This window comes from Rhinoderma darwinii, chromosome 2, assembly GCF_050947455.1.
Source record: "Rhinoderma darwinii isolate aRhiDar2 chromosome 2, aRhiDar2.hap1, whole genome shotgun sequence".
Taxonomy (NCBI): Eukaryota; Metazoa; Chordata; class Amphibia; order Anura; family Rhinodermatidae; genus Rhinoderma; species Rhinoderma darwinii.
In genome coordinates, this window is record NC_134688.1 from 112,312,000 (window position 1) to 112,327,391 (window position 15,392).

A 15,392-nucleotide genomic window follows, 5' to 3' on the forward strand; every position below is an offset into this window, starting at 1 on the left:
GTAGTGCGTTCCGCAACTTTCTGCAAATCATTCCTGAGCAGCAAAATGTCCTCCTTCAATCCACCCATCTGGCTTGCTAAGGTATTAAGGACCATAGAATTTTGCTTCACCGCTGCCAAAATGTCCTTTAGGGAGGGTTCCTCCTTCCTTACTCCACTTTTCCCTCCAGCACCTGGCTGATCCTGCATGGCGCCACTCATCTCTTCCTCCTCCTCCTCCTCCTCACTTCTCATGTCCCCCGCCAAAGGAGAGTACCTGGATCCATAAGATGAGCCTCCAGCTGCCTGATCTCCAGCCGACTTTCGCTGCTGTGCAGCCGCCCCCCCTGCTCTCGGCGTGCGGGCGAACCTCTCCAGCTTCTCCACAACTTCCTGCCGGAGGCCTCTATTGCGGCCTTCCTTCTCCTCGGCGCCATCTTGAGCGCGGGACCCGGGACTCGCTGGCGGCGACTTCTGCTTCTTGGAGCGCGTCATTATGGCCGGGTACTCGTGCTCCTCCACCTCCAGACTCTGGTAAGACCCTGGGGAAGCTATTTTCCCAGAATTTTACGGGATATATGGACCTTAAAGGATGAGTACAGCAGGAGCTCCGGTCACACACGTCCTCTCACATTCACCGCTAGGCCACGCCCCCAGGATCCACCATTTCTAATAGGCCAGATGACCGGTAACACCTCTATATAGATAACACAGGATCCACCATTTATAATAGACCGGATGACAGATAACACCTCTATGTAGATAACACAGGATCCACAATTTCTAATAGGCCAGATGACCGGTAACACCTCTATATAGATAACACAGGATCCACCATTTATAATAGACAGGATGACAGGTAACAACTCTATATAGGTAACACAGGATCCACCATTGACAATAGATGGACACAGCTCCCCTCCTCTCTCTCACTGCAAATCGACCTCTGCACAGGTCACAGAGCATGCCTAGAAAACTCTCCCATAGAAGTCAACGGGTGCCCTTCTGTTAACAGGTTCGTATGGTCCATGTGGCTGCTAAAGCATATCTCTAAGTGCTGTTAAAACAACTCAGGCAAGATGGATGGCCCCGTTCACACTGAGCTTTTTTGCTACTTTTTTGACGCGGAAACCGCATCTGAAAACGCGCCAGAAAATGGCCGAAAATGTCTCCCGTTGATCTCAATGGGAGGCTGGAGGCATTTTTCCCCACGAGCGGAAAAACCATCTCGCGGGAGACAGAAGCGACATGCCCTATCTTCGGCCGTTTACGTCTCTGACCTCCCATTGACATCAATGGGAGGCAGAGAAAGCGTTTTTCCCAGCGTTTTTGCCCGCGGCGTTCAATGGCCGCGGGAGAAAAACGTGGCAAACGGCGTGCAGGCAGAGGGAATTTTGAGGCAGAATTTTCTGCCTGCAAATAACTCCATGTGAACAGGGCCTTAATTAGGAAAAAAATATACACCCCGTTGCAAATTATTATGCAAATGTTATTTTTCGCTGATTTTCCTAAATAGTCGATGCAAATGACAGTCAGTATAATCTTCAAGCCATCAACCGTTGGAGTATAATGCACATTTTATTGAACAAATCTCCTAATAATAACCGATTTTTTTTTTTAGAAGTAAAAAACTCACAATGCACTGTTTCAAATTATTATGCACAACAGAGATCAAAACATTTTAAAGGTTGTAAAAATAACTAAAATGGTAATTTGTTGAATTTGCAGCATCAGGAGGTCATATTTACAGAAATCAAAAGCTCTTTCAATCAAAAAAAACGTAACAGGCCAAGTTACATGTTAACATAGGACCCCTTCTTTGATATCACCTTCACAATGCTTGCATTCATTGAATTTGTGAGTACTTTGACAGTTTCTGCTTGAATATCTTTGCAGGATGTCAGAATAGCCTCCCAGAGCTTCTGTTTTGATGTGAACTGCCTCCCACCCTCATAGATATTTTGCTTGAGGATGCTCCAAAGGTTCTCAATAAGGTTGAGGTCAGGGGAACATGGGGGCCAGACCATGAGTTTCTCTCCTTTTATGTCCATAGCAGCCAATGACACAGAGGTATTCTTTGCAGCATGAGATGGTGCATTGTCATGCATGAAGATAATTTTTCTACGGAAGGCACGGTTCTTCTTTTTGTACCACGGAAGAAAGTGGTCAGTCATAAACTCTACATACTTTGCAGAGGTCATTTTCACACTTTCAGGGACCCTAAAGGGGCCTACCAGCTCTCTCCCCATGATTCCAGCCCAAAACATGACTCCGCCACCTCCTTGATGACGTCTCAGCCGTGTTGGGACATGGTGGCCATTCACCAACCATCCATCTGGACCATCCAGGGTTGCACGGCACTCATCAGTAAACAACACGGTTTGAAAATTAGTCTTCATGTATTTCTCAGCCCCCTGCAACCGTTTCTGCTTGTGAGTATTGTTTAGGGGTGGCTGAATAATAGCTTTATGCACACTTGCAAACCTCTGGAGGATCCTACACCTTGAGGTTTGCGGGACTCCAGAGGCACCAGCGGCTTCAAATACCGGTTTGCTGCTTTGAAATGGCCTTTTAGCAGCTGCTCTCCTAATCCTATTAATTTGTCTGGCAGAAACCTTCCTCATTATGCCTTTATCTGAACTAACCCGTCTGTGCTCTGAATCAGCCACAAATCTTTTCACAGTATGATGATCAGGCCTAAGTCTTCTTGAAATATCCAATGTTTTCATTTCACGCTTTTCGGCAGCAGAGAGATCCTTTCTCTTTCCCATGTTGCTTGAAACCTGTGGCCTGCTTAATAATGTGGAACGTCCTTCTTAAGTAGTTTTCCTTTGATTGGGCACACCTGGCAAACTAATTATCACAGGTGTCTGAGATTGATTACAATGATCCAAAGAGCCCTAAGACACAATACCATCCATGAGTTTAATTGAAAAACTAATAATTAAATGTTTACACTTAAAATCCAATGTGCATAATAATTTGGAACACGGTGTATTGGTGATACATTCCCTTTAACACAGTTTTTTTAAACGTTGGATAATGAACTTATATGATTGATACATTTTTCACATGACAAAAAAAAAGTAGCGATCTAAATGGTTGCCATGGGCAACTACTCCATATTTCTTTTGCACTAGTTTTGATACATCTGCCTAGGGCTGGGCAATTAATCAAATTAATTTGACTAATTCGCCCTCAAGGACTCTCACAATTCTGTCTTTTAACAGAATCGTTGAATCGATTCTTTAGTGGCGCCGTGCTGTAAGAGGAAGCTCCGCCCTGCCGTCTTGTCACTTCCTGGTCCGCCCCGTTCTGTTCCCGCTTCCTCATGGAACTGCTGTTCTGTACTGAACAAAATGATACAGCAGTTCCGCAGTGAAGCAGGGACTTCTAGTATATAGGTATACCACCCCGCTGTAGAGAACTGTAGATCTCCCTTGCAGATCGCACCACCATGACCCGCCCCTTGCAGATCGAACCACCACCACCCCCCATGCCAATCGAATCACATTCCCCCTTGTAGATCTCACCACCTCCCCCCTTGCAGATCGCATCAACACCCCAATTGTAGATTACAGTAGCTCCCACTAGGAGCTGAATCCCAGGCCAAAGCGTCGGCAACCTCTGGCCGAGGATCAGCTTCTAGTGGCAGTTACAGTGGCTATATCTACAAGGAAGAAGGGGGGTGCGATCTACAAGGGAGTGGGGTTTGTGGTGCTATCTACAAGGGGGGTGGGGGCGAGACCTACATGTGGGGTTGCTATCTGCAAGGGAGGAGGGGTGCTGCGATTTACATGGGGGTGGGGTGCTATCTGCAAGAGTGTGTGGCACGATCTACATGGGCAGTGTGGCACTATCACTATATGTGGGCACTGTGGAACTATATGTGGGCACTGGGGCACTATATGTGGGCACTATGTCACTATATGTGGGAACTGTGGCACTATCTACAGGGACACTGCTGATTTCAGGGGATTAATACAAAAACCCTGACAAATGAAATCCATCCTTTTTTTTCTTTTTTAACTGACAGAAGGACTGGAAATGGATGAGAACTTGAAGACACTGATGCAGAATGCACATGAAAAACTAACATTTGATCAGTTTTTAACCCCTTAAGGACGCAGCCTAGTTTGGGCCTTAACCCCTTAAGGACGCAGCCTAGTTTTGGCCTTAAAGAGGCTCTGTCACCAGATTATCAAATCCCTATCTCCTATTGCATGTGATCGGCGCTGCAATGTAGAGAACAGTAACGTTTTGTTTTTTGGAAAAACGATAATTTTAGGCCAAGTTATGAGCAATTTTATATTTATGCAAATGAGCCTTTCTAATGGACAACTGGGCGTGTTTTCTCTTATTTCCAACTGGGCGTGTATTGTGTTTGTAACATCTGAGCGTGTTTACTTGTTTTACTAGCTGGGCGTTGTGAATAGAAGGGTATGTCAGCATCATACACTTCTATTCACAACGCCCAGCTAGTCGGGCTAGTGGCTTCCCCAAGGACCTGGGAGGGACATTCAGGAGATAATGAAGAGGGTCTAGAGGAATATCCTGCTGTAACACCGCCATCGCCAACTTCCTAACCTCCAACCAAAACTGTTGGACCAGTGAGCAGCTCCAAAAAATATGGAACAGGTCTCCTCTCTGATCTCCACATCGCCAACAATCCGAAGGAATACCCGGATTGAAGCTATGCAGAAAGCCAGGGGTATGGTACGAAAACATAAGAATTTTGTATTGATTTTCTTTATATGCAGTGCAGATGGAAGTTTTAGCTGCTTGTGACCAGATAATCTGCCACAATGAGAGAGGGATAGATTTATTCAACAGGGTCTCCCATTTCAACATATATCTATGCCCAGGCGGAGGGGAGTCATCCGGGGATAGCAGTATCGCATAAATAGCGGATATAAGCCCTTTAGTGGTGGTAGTATGCCGACACAACCTTTCGAAGCTTGTAGGTGTAGTGACCCCCGTGGATCCGAAAGTTTGTTACATGTAATGTCTGATCTGAAGATAGTGGAAAAATGTAGAAGAGGGGACGTTATGATGTCGTTGGAAATATGAAAACGGGTGGAGCCCTAGCGTGTGGGGATCAACCATGTTGGCCAGATGAAATACCTCTATTCCCGTCCACAATCGGACTACTCGGGAGGTAGTACCGCCCAGAATAGTGGGAGTGTAGAGTACCGAGGTCAAGGGTGGGTAACCCGACGCCAAATGAAAGCGTTTTTTACAGGTTTCCCACACCTCCCGCTGAAAGCGCATGGGACCCAACAGAGATGAAGACGGCAATACCAGCGGATCGCCCCATAACAAAGAGTTTGGGAGAACCGGAGCCATCCATAGCTTCTCTATTTCAGTACACTTGTTTTATGCCTGTAAGGACACCCAACAGGGTAAGCGGCGGAGATGGGTCGCCCAGTAGTATTTCACCACATCAGGAACTGAGAACCCTCCTGCAGATCGACCGGACAATAAAACCGATTTCGGGATTCGATGTCTGCCGGAGTGCCATATGAACCGGAGGATGGAATACTGCATAGCCCGCAATTCCCTCATAGGTACCGCCACTGGCAGGGTCTCAAAGAAGTACAGTAATTTAGGGAGCAAGGTCATTTTGACCGCAGCTATGCGTCCAAAAAATGACATGGGAAGAGGATCCCACCTGGCCATAAGTCGACGTAGTTCCACAAACCAATGCCATCTGTATGATGTGCACGGCCAACTTCTTATACCACACCGCATGGGGCTGTAGGGCTTCAGGACTTGATCTTACAAGTCCACCCCTCCCATGTACCTATTGTAGTCCAGGATGCAGTCTGGTTTGGGGGGTCTCTGTACTGGTACCTCGTACAGGTACATGGGTACTGGTGTGGCCATGTATTGTTGTCTATACAAGGACATCTCTCTTGTCCTTGTACTTGACACACAATATATTACTGCTAGATTGTGCCCTGCTCTCACCCCTTCTGGGTGTTTGCCCAAGCAGAGTCTTAGGGAGGCCTCTCAGACTTTTTCTAGCAGTGCCGCATGCTACAGTACTTCTGGAACCGAGGCACTTGAAGAGTGGGACACTGGTATAAATATTATGCAGGTAGAGGTGGTAACCCTGGTCCAGCGGTGGGTGCACCAAATCCCACGCAATTTTTGTGTTAATTCCCAGTAAGGGGGGGCATTCTGGGGGCTGAATACTGGTGTCCTTCCCTTCATATATACTAAATTTGTAAGTATACCCTGATGCACTCTCGCACAGCTTACACATCTTCACGCCATACCATGCCCTCTTACCCGGCAGGTACTGGCAGAATTGAAGCCTCCCTTTAAAATGTACCAAGGACACATCAATAGAAATACAATTCTCGGGGGTGTATGCTTTGGAAAACCGGGCACTGAAACGGTCTAATAGGGGTCTCGGTTTATACAAACGGTCAAAACTGGGGTAATCTCGGGGTGGGCACTCCTCATTATCAGTATAATGTGAGAAGCCAAGTATTGCCTCATAACGCATCCTGGACACGGCCATGCGGTACATCGGGGTGTGGTATAAGAAAAAGCCCCTTTTTTTAGGTTCCAGTTCTGAAGTGGCTTTGAGGGCCTTATATATTAGAGACCCCTATCAAACACCCCATTTTAGAAACTAGGCCACCTCAAAGTATGCAAAACAGCATTTAGAAAGTTTATTAACCCTGTAGGGGTTTCACAGGAAATTAAAGCAAAGTAGAGGTGAAATTTACATATATCATTTTTTTGACAGAAAATCCTTTTTATTCCATTTTTTTCTGTAAAACAGAAGGTTTTACCCGAAAAACGCAACTCAATACTTATTGCCCAGATTCTCCAGTTTTGAGAAATATCCCACATGTGGCCCTAGTGCGGTAATAGACTGAAGCACCGGCCTCCGAAGCAAAGGACCACCTAGAGGATCATGAGGTCTCCTTTTTATTAGGCACCATGTCCGATTGAAGAGGTCTTGTGGTGCCAAAACAGTGGAAACCCCCCAAAAGTGACCCCATTTTGGAAACTAGACCCCTTGAGGAATTTATTGTAGTTTTCATGGGGTGCATGCGACTTTTTGATCAGTTTTTGTTCTATTTTTAAGAGGCGTGGTGACTAAAAAACAGCAATTCTACTATTGTTTTTTATTCTATTTTTTTTACAGTGTTCACCGTGCGCTATAAATGACATATTCACGTTATTCTGCGGGGCGATACGATTACGGCGATACCAGATGTTTATAGTTTTTTTTAGGTCTTATGCCGTTTGCACAATAAAATACTTTTTATTAAAAATAATTTTCTTTTTGTGTTGCCTTATTCTAGGAGCCATAACTTTTTTTTTCCCATCAAGAAAGCCGTGCGAGGACTTATTTTTTGCGTAACGAACTGTAGCTTCGATCAGCACCATTTTTAGGTACATTCGACTTTTTTATCTCTTTTTATTCCATTTTTTGGGAAGTGAAGTGACCAAACAATTGTGATTCTGGTATGGTTTATTATTATTTTCTTTTACCGCGTTCACCATGCGGGATAAAGAATTAAATACTTTTGTAGTTCAGGCAGTTACGGATGCGGCGATACCAATTATGTATAGTTTGTTTATTTATTTATTTTTATTAATAATAAAGGACTGACAAGGGAAAAAGGGGGATTTTTACTTTTGTTACTTTTGAAACTTTTATTTTCTTATTTTGACACAACTTTTTTTTACTTTATTACTTTGTCCCACTAAGGGACTTGAGGGCAGGAGCCCTGATCGCTATTCTAATACACTGCACTACATGCGTAGTGCAGTATATTGGAGCTGTCAGCTACTCACTGACCGCAAGCATAGTAGGTCCTGACTTAGTCAGGACCCACTAGGCTTCCGTAGATGGCATAGCCGGACGCCATTGTTAGGTGTCCGGTTGTAATAGCTACCATCGTGTAGCGGGCCGACCATGGTAGCTTAACCCCTAAGAAGCCGCGATCGCTATTGAACGCTTCCAAGGGATTAATCAGCGGGGACACAGCGATCGGTCCCCGCTGAAGGAGCTGCGGCAACTGCTGTACGAGACAGCAGCTGTAACAGCTCCTGTATGTGTCAGGAAGACGGCCGAAATGCACAACGGAATAGTACGTCGCTGAGCGCGAAGGGGTTAAAGGCCATTTTTCTTTACGCCTCATGTGCACCGTCTGAGTCCCGTCAGTGATCCGAGGAAAGATAGAACATGTTAATGTTCACGGACCCAATTCACCCCGCTAAAGTAAATAGGTCCGTGAAGACTATCGGGTGTCACTCGGATGCCGTCAATAACGGCCCGAGTCACACAATGGTCGTGTGCATGAGGCGTTACTGTCGTGTAACTAGCTCGAATGTCTATGATGCCAGGTGTCCCGTTTACATGTACCGTGATCAGGCTGGGAAATCCAGACCGTTTTTCACAGTCCAGTCACGGTCGTGTGAATCAGGCTTTATGTTATTTATTAAAGCCCCATGGTGGGGCCGGTATTGCATTGGGTCCTGCTCACACTTCAGACACTATAATGTAATCTCTCCCCAGAGTACCCGCACGGCGCTGGCGGAAATGAAACGGAAAAGAAAAATCTAGATTCAAATCGAAAATCGCCCAAAGTGTTGAAAAAAATCTAGATTTTATTTTTTGGCAAAATTGCCCAGCCCTACATCTGCCCCATTGTGTAGATCACCTTCCACATTAATGTACACAAATATAAAAGGATGTGGATAGTGATCTACACAAAGTACCTACAATAAGGCAACAAGCCACATTAGATGCATTAAGCCTGTAACTTCAAGCACTAAACATTAAAAAAACAAAATAGTTTCCAAGGTCTATAGAGTTAGTTTGGTAGTTTTCCTTTAACCGTGTAAGGTCTGGGTCCATGGCCAACATACTGATAAAGACAGCATTAAACATTGTCAAAATTTGCACCCATGCAACACCCACCTTAGTAACAGCATCCATACTCTCATCTTCCTGTTCATCTGGTTAAAAAAAAAACAAAAAACATTAAAAGGTGACATTTTCAATGACATTTAAAGAGACTCAAGCTAATTTTTGGATATTTCTGGCCGGGATGTTTCTGCAACAAAAAGCGCCTGGTAAGAGGATGGCCTGCCCAACCTTTTACCAGGTATACTGTGCAAACGGGGGCCACGATCATTTTTATTTTTTTTGCTGGAGTGTCTCTTTAAAGGGGTTTTCACATCAGGGGCATTTATGACATATCCACAGAAATACTGGGCGGAAGTGGTTGAAGTCCTAAATCGGATGCTACCATTCCCGATCACCAGCTCTCCAGAAATATGTTTGTTTGGCATAATGGAGGAAGACCAGTGGCCACATTACACCAGAATTTTCATACAGGAGACACTATTTCTAGCTTGCAAAGGTATATCAATGAATTGGATGGATAGACGACCCCCGAAAGTTACAGTGTGGAAAAATATGGTAAATTCGACAGTGTCGTACGAACGCATCATCTACAAACACAGAAACTTACCTGACAAATTCCACAAAATTTGGGACCTGTGGTGTGAAGCGCCAGATACTAATTACTCCTCCAGAGAACTGGGGCAAGCAAGGAGTGCGCTTGGGGGGGGGGGGAGATAATCGCAGTTGGAAAGGGTGACAGTGGATGTCCCGGGCCTCTCGCATACAATTAAACACTTGTACTGTTCTTATTAATGAACGCTCAGATGGTTACGCTTCACAAATATGGTGTATCTGTTCGCAAGATAATGCTGGCATTGCGTGAAAATATGGCACTTATGTTTTTAGCACCTGCGAGTGCTTTGTTACAAAGTTATAGGACATTGTGGTCCATTCACTATTTTGAATTTGACTTGTGTTAAACTTTGTTAAATTTTTCAATAAAACGAGTTAAAAAAAAAAAAAAAAAAAAAAAAAAAAAAAGAGTCATGCCCTTTCTGTCTCTGACCTCCCATTGACATCAATTCGCCCGCAGTGCTCAATGGCCACGGCCGAACGCCATAAAAAACACGGCAAACAGAGTGCAGGCAGGTCAAATTCTGCCTCAAAATTCCTGAAGGAATTTTAAGGCAGATTTTTCCACCTGCAAAAAACTCTGTGTGAACAGGGCCTTAGGCTAGACATCAGTTTTTTTTTAACAATCATGCATCCATTTGTTTAGAAATTATTGAAATTGTAAACAAAGTATAATCACTCACCTAGGTCAGTAACAGTCCCACCTTTCACTGGGGCTGTTTCAGAATCTTTCTTGGTGTTAACTAGGAAATAAAGAAATATATGTTTCTCAACTATGCTTACCACAAAAATTAACGTTAAAAATATAAATAATAATAAAAAAATTGCTCCTCAACATTGAAATTGCAACACCAAGAAGGACAAGCCGTGAGGTTATTCAAAATCGAGGAAGTAGCAGGTGTCACTACAAATGATCACATTTTCAAGCACCGTGCTCCGATCCCTGACATGTGGAAGGGGCATAAAAGCCAGATTGAAAGCAAAGTTTTTTAGCCACATGAAACATCAGAAATCGGATCAAGTGGTGTGGGATGATTTTGCGATGCCTCCTGTTCGTCGATATGCCAGTTATAGCAAACTTAGGCCGGATTCACACAAGCATGTGCGTTTTGCGCGTGCAAAAAACGCGGCGTTTAGCACGGGCAAATGGTACATAACAGCTCCGTGTGTCAGCAGCGTATGATGCGTGGCTACGTGATTTTCGCACAGCCGCCATCATTATGACACTGTTTGTATGTTTGTAAACAGAAAAGCATGTGGTGCTTTTCCGTTTACATTCATAGTTTTCACTGATGTTGCGCGAATCACGCGCGTCACACGGAAGTGCTTCCGTGTGCTGCGCGTGATTTTCACGCTCCCATTGACTTCAATGGGTGCATGATGCGCGAAAAACGCACAAATATAGGACATGTCGTGAGTTTTACGCAGCGGACACACGCTGCGCGAAACTCACGGACTGTCTGAACGGCCCCATTGACTAACACAGGTCCGTGCAAGGCGCATGAAAATCACGCGCGTTGCACGGACGTATATCACGTTCGTCTGAAAAAGCCCTTAGAGGGACAAAATCCTTGAACTGAGAGACCTTGGTTTATCACTCTGGCAGATTGCTACGCATCTAGGCCAAGATGTCATTACTGCGTTTGCATGACATTGGGCTGCGAGCCAGACGTCAAGCTGCAGGTGTTCCATTGACCACACGCCACTGCTCTAAGGCCTCATGCACACTTCCATCACCGTTTTCACGGCCGTTTTTCACGGATCCGTGTGTCCGTGATTGTATCAGTGTGGTTCCCGTGTGTACTCAGTGTACACTTCCGTGTTTCCGAGAGGAAACCAAGTCCCATTCACACTATGCACCCGATATCAGTGCGGGCACAGCGTTTCATTGTGAGTAGCGGTACACAGCATGGACAGCGACAGAGTCCTGAAACATTAGAAATCTATATTGTGAGTGCCACACATGGTACTCACTGTCCAGCGGTAGTCACTGTCAAGGGTGCTGAAAGAGTTACAATCAGTGCTGGATAGAGAGAAGGAGCTGCACTGATTGTCAGTAACTCTTTCAGCACCCTGGACAGTGACTACCGCTGGACAGTGACTACCACTATAGATTTCTAATGTTTCCTTCAAAAACCCCAACTCAGAAAAATATGTTTTTTATACTTACCCAGAACTCCCTGCTTCTTCCTCCAGTCCGGCCTCATGGGATAACGTTTCATCGTCACATGGACTGCCGCGTCATCCAGGGAGGTCGGACTGGATGTCAAAAGAGGGACGCGTCACCAAGACAATGGCCGGGGTACGTATGAACTTTTTCTTTCTATCGCTGCGTTCCGCTGCGAATACTCTGCCCGAAAGGGCTGCCCCTTCTCTCCATCCAGCATTGATCGCCAGCCTCTTCTCTCTATCCACCACTGATAGAGAGAAGAGACTGCCGATCAGAGCTGGATCGAGAGAAGAGGCTGGCAATCAGTGCAGGATAGAGAGAAGGGGCTGCCAATTAGTGCAGTGCAATATCTCGCTCTACGTGTACTTCTGCCTGCCCGGCCGTTGCTAGGCAACGGCTCCGTCACACATGGACGGCACACGGATGCCTTCCCAGTGCCTTCAGTTTTTTTGACGGACCCATTGACTTGTATGGGCCCCACGGTCACGGAATCTTGGACCAAAGTAGGACATGCTCTTTGTCGGAACGGAACAACGGGACCGTCAAAAAAACTGAAGTGTGTATGGCCCCATTGAAATGAATGGGTCAGGGTGCTAGCCGTCAAAAAAACGGCTAGCAGCCTGAAGGAAAAAACGGAAGTGGGCATGAGGCCTTATCATGGTGCACAGCAAGACGGCAATAGAGATCTATCCTCATTAGCGATGAGTTCCACTTTTGTCTCGGACGCAATGATAGCCGAAGATTGGTCTGGAGACCACATGGATAGCGCCATGAAGAGGCCTTCACAAGGGAACGTCACACCAGTCCTATTCCTGGGAATATGGTGTGGGGGTGGCATAATGTACAGTAGCCGGGGCCCTCTAGTCTTCATTTCAGGTACACTAGCAGCTCAGCGTTACATTGATTTGGTCGTGGAACCAGTGGTACGCCCATTTCTCCATAGTGTCCCAGAAGCCGTTTTTCAACAGGGCAATGTCAGGATGCATGTTGCTCAGGCTACCGTAAGCTGCCTGCGTTGCCTAAACGTGCTGCCATGGCCTGCAGGGTCTCTGACTTGTCTCCCATCGAGCACATCTAGGACATCATTGGTCGGCCACTGCAAAGGAGGCTGCAAGCAGCCAATCTTGATGATTTACGTGTGCATTCAGCGCCGCAAACATATACACACATACTTGAAACTGACAAAAGTAATAATAGATTTTAATTTTCTGGAAATCAACTAATGTAAATCAGACATTGTCAGAAAGCTTGGTCTGAGTCGCAGGTCATGGGTCCTCCAACAGGATAATGACCCAAAACATACAGCTAAAAACATTCAAGATTTGCTAAGAGCAGAGCATTGGACTATTCTGAAGTGGCCATTTATGAGTCTGGATCTAAATCCTATTGAACATCTGTGGAAGGAGCTGGAACATGCAGCCTGGAGAAGGCAGCTGGAGCAACAGCTCACGAGGAGTGGCCACAATACCTGTGGACAGGTGCACAAGTCTCATTGAGAGTTACAGAAATCGTTTGTTTTCAGTGATTTCCTTAAAAGGTTGTGCAACAAAATATTAAGTTAAGGGTACCATCATTTTTTTTCCAGGAGAGTTTCATTCGTTTTTTGATTTCTTTTCTGTTGAAATTTGGTGGGATTTAACGGGGTCATAAAATTTAAAATGGCACCGGGGGGTCGAGTGGGGGCTCGTTTGAAAACTCTTTTAAATACAAAAATGATGCTGCAAACTATTTTAAGCTAGGATTTTTTTTTTTTCGCTGAGATATTTTGTGTTAAAGTTATCATATTCATTATCCGCTACCGCCGATGTTAGCATTACGCAAAATGTACCGCGCGTAGGTCGCACGGTCGGATTTACATCTCACTGGGGTGCTAGATTTATGCGAGTCCCCTTGCCTCTCACGTGTGTGTGTCCGCGTACACAGCCCGAGATAAGGGCCCCGGGGGTTCATTATTCCCCCCGATATTTAACGACTCCAAACGTACGTGCGTGCTTTGTCCGGCCAAACAAAGCAAGACCGAGGACATGTATTATGTGTATTAGTGCAAACATAACAATTACTGTATTAAATCAAATGTTCGAACTGAGGTCCTTCAACAACTTGACAGTGTCCTAAGCGAACGTAAAACGTGTCAATAGCATTATTTATAACATCTGGTGTGATTGAATTTGAAATGTTCACTTTCCCGCAGCTCGTCTAAGTTTGCGATCCTAGTCTCATAGACTTTACTTTTTAAATAACCCCAGTAAAAAAAAAAAAAAAGTCTAATGGGGTCAGATCTGGTATTCTCGGTGGCCATTCTAATCGGGCCTCTTCTACCAATCCATTGATCAGGAAAATTATCGTTCAGAAGAATTCGAGCTCGCAGAGAAAAATGAGCCGGAGCTCCATCCTGCTGATACCAAACATTGCGGAAAGTTTCTCCAGCAATATTTTGAATAGCCGGTATCACTTGGTTTCTTAGCAAATTGCAGTAATTTTCTGCATTTATGTTTCCTTCAATGAAAAACAGTCCTACAATATGATTGAGGAATAATCCGGCCCAAACGTTAACCTTCTGAGGATACTGGGTATGATTGTCTCTCATCCAATGTGGATTTTCGTCTGCCCAATACCTCATGTTCTGTCGATTTACAGAACCGTTTAGTTCAAACGTAGCTTCATCCTTAAAACAGGTCCAGTTGAAAATCTGATGATCATCAAATCGTGTCATCATTGTATCAAAAAAATTCCACTCTTCTGTCATAAGCTCCTGAACTAGACGTATTTTAGAAGGATGATAATGACGCCTCTTCAAAATTCGACGGACTGATGTGGCGCTGATATCATTTTGTTGTGCTCCACTGGAGACAGATGTCTGAGGATTATCATGTAGAGTGAGCAGAACACCTAAAGCTTTTTCATCATTACTAGCATGTTTGGGTCTTCCGGATCTTGGTGCGTCTTTAATTGAACCGGTTATTTCGAAACGATGAACAGTTCTTTTAACAGTTGACAATGAAATTGGATCAAGGATAGGATAAGTGGCATTGAATAAAGCCGCTACTTCTCGATAGGATCTTATTTTTTCTTCGCCATACACTCCAATCATCAATAAAGTGATCCTTTTCATTTCGGTCAAATGCATTTTGTGATAGGACAATAGAAATGTACAAAAATGAAAATTACTCTCCGAATTAGTGCTCTCTGAAATTCACAAGCGACTACCGAAATGTGTACACATGAAATCACGTTACAATCGTAGACAAGGTCCATTTTGTATTGCCGAGGCCAATTGTAATAATACGTAATTTAAAGTCACCTTGATGGGACATTCCCAAGCTCACACAAGCACACGCGCCCACACACATTTAGGATTTTACCCGTGCTGTACATTTTGGGTAATGCTAACACCGGCGGTAGCCGATAATGAAGATGATAACTTTAAAAGTTAAATATCTCTGCGAAAAATTGTTTTCGTTATGAAAAGAGCTTTCAAATGAGCCCCCACTCAACCCCCCGTGCCATTTAAGATTTTGCTGCTCCCGCCCACCCCATCGCTCCCAAGGGGGTGCGGGTGGTTTTTTATGGCGTTAAGTGGTAGATTTTATGACCCCATTAAATCCCACCAAATTTCAACACTCTACCTCGAGCCGTTCAAAAGTTATGAGGGTGTTCCGGAACTTTTGGTGGGCACTGTATACACACACACACACACACACACTCACATATATACACATACACACACACACAC

General features: G+C 44.8%; 1 protein-coding gene across 6 annotated transcripts in view; it reads right to left on the reverse strand.

Annotated features, from left to right (window-relative positions):
* The window catches only part of SMARCC2 (SWI/SNF related BAF chromatin remodeling complex subunit C2), a 151,302-nt gene that overhangs the window by 77,645 nt on the left and 58,265 nt on the right, over positions 1-15,392 (reverse strand). For all 6 annotated transcript variants that reach the window (XM_075852147.1, XM_075852144.1, XM_075852143.1 and 3 more), the window contains exons 12-13: positions 10,173-10,232; positions 8,929-8,966 (exon numbers count right to left, since the gene is read on the reverse strand). In XM_075852147.1, coding sequence (XP_075708262.1) covers positions 8,929-8,966; positions 10,173-10,232 — 98 coding nt within the window. The remainder of the gene's footprint in view (positions 1-8,928; positions 8,967-10,172; positions 10,233-15,392) is intronic.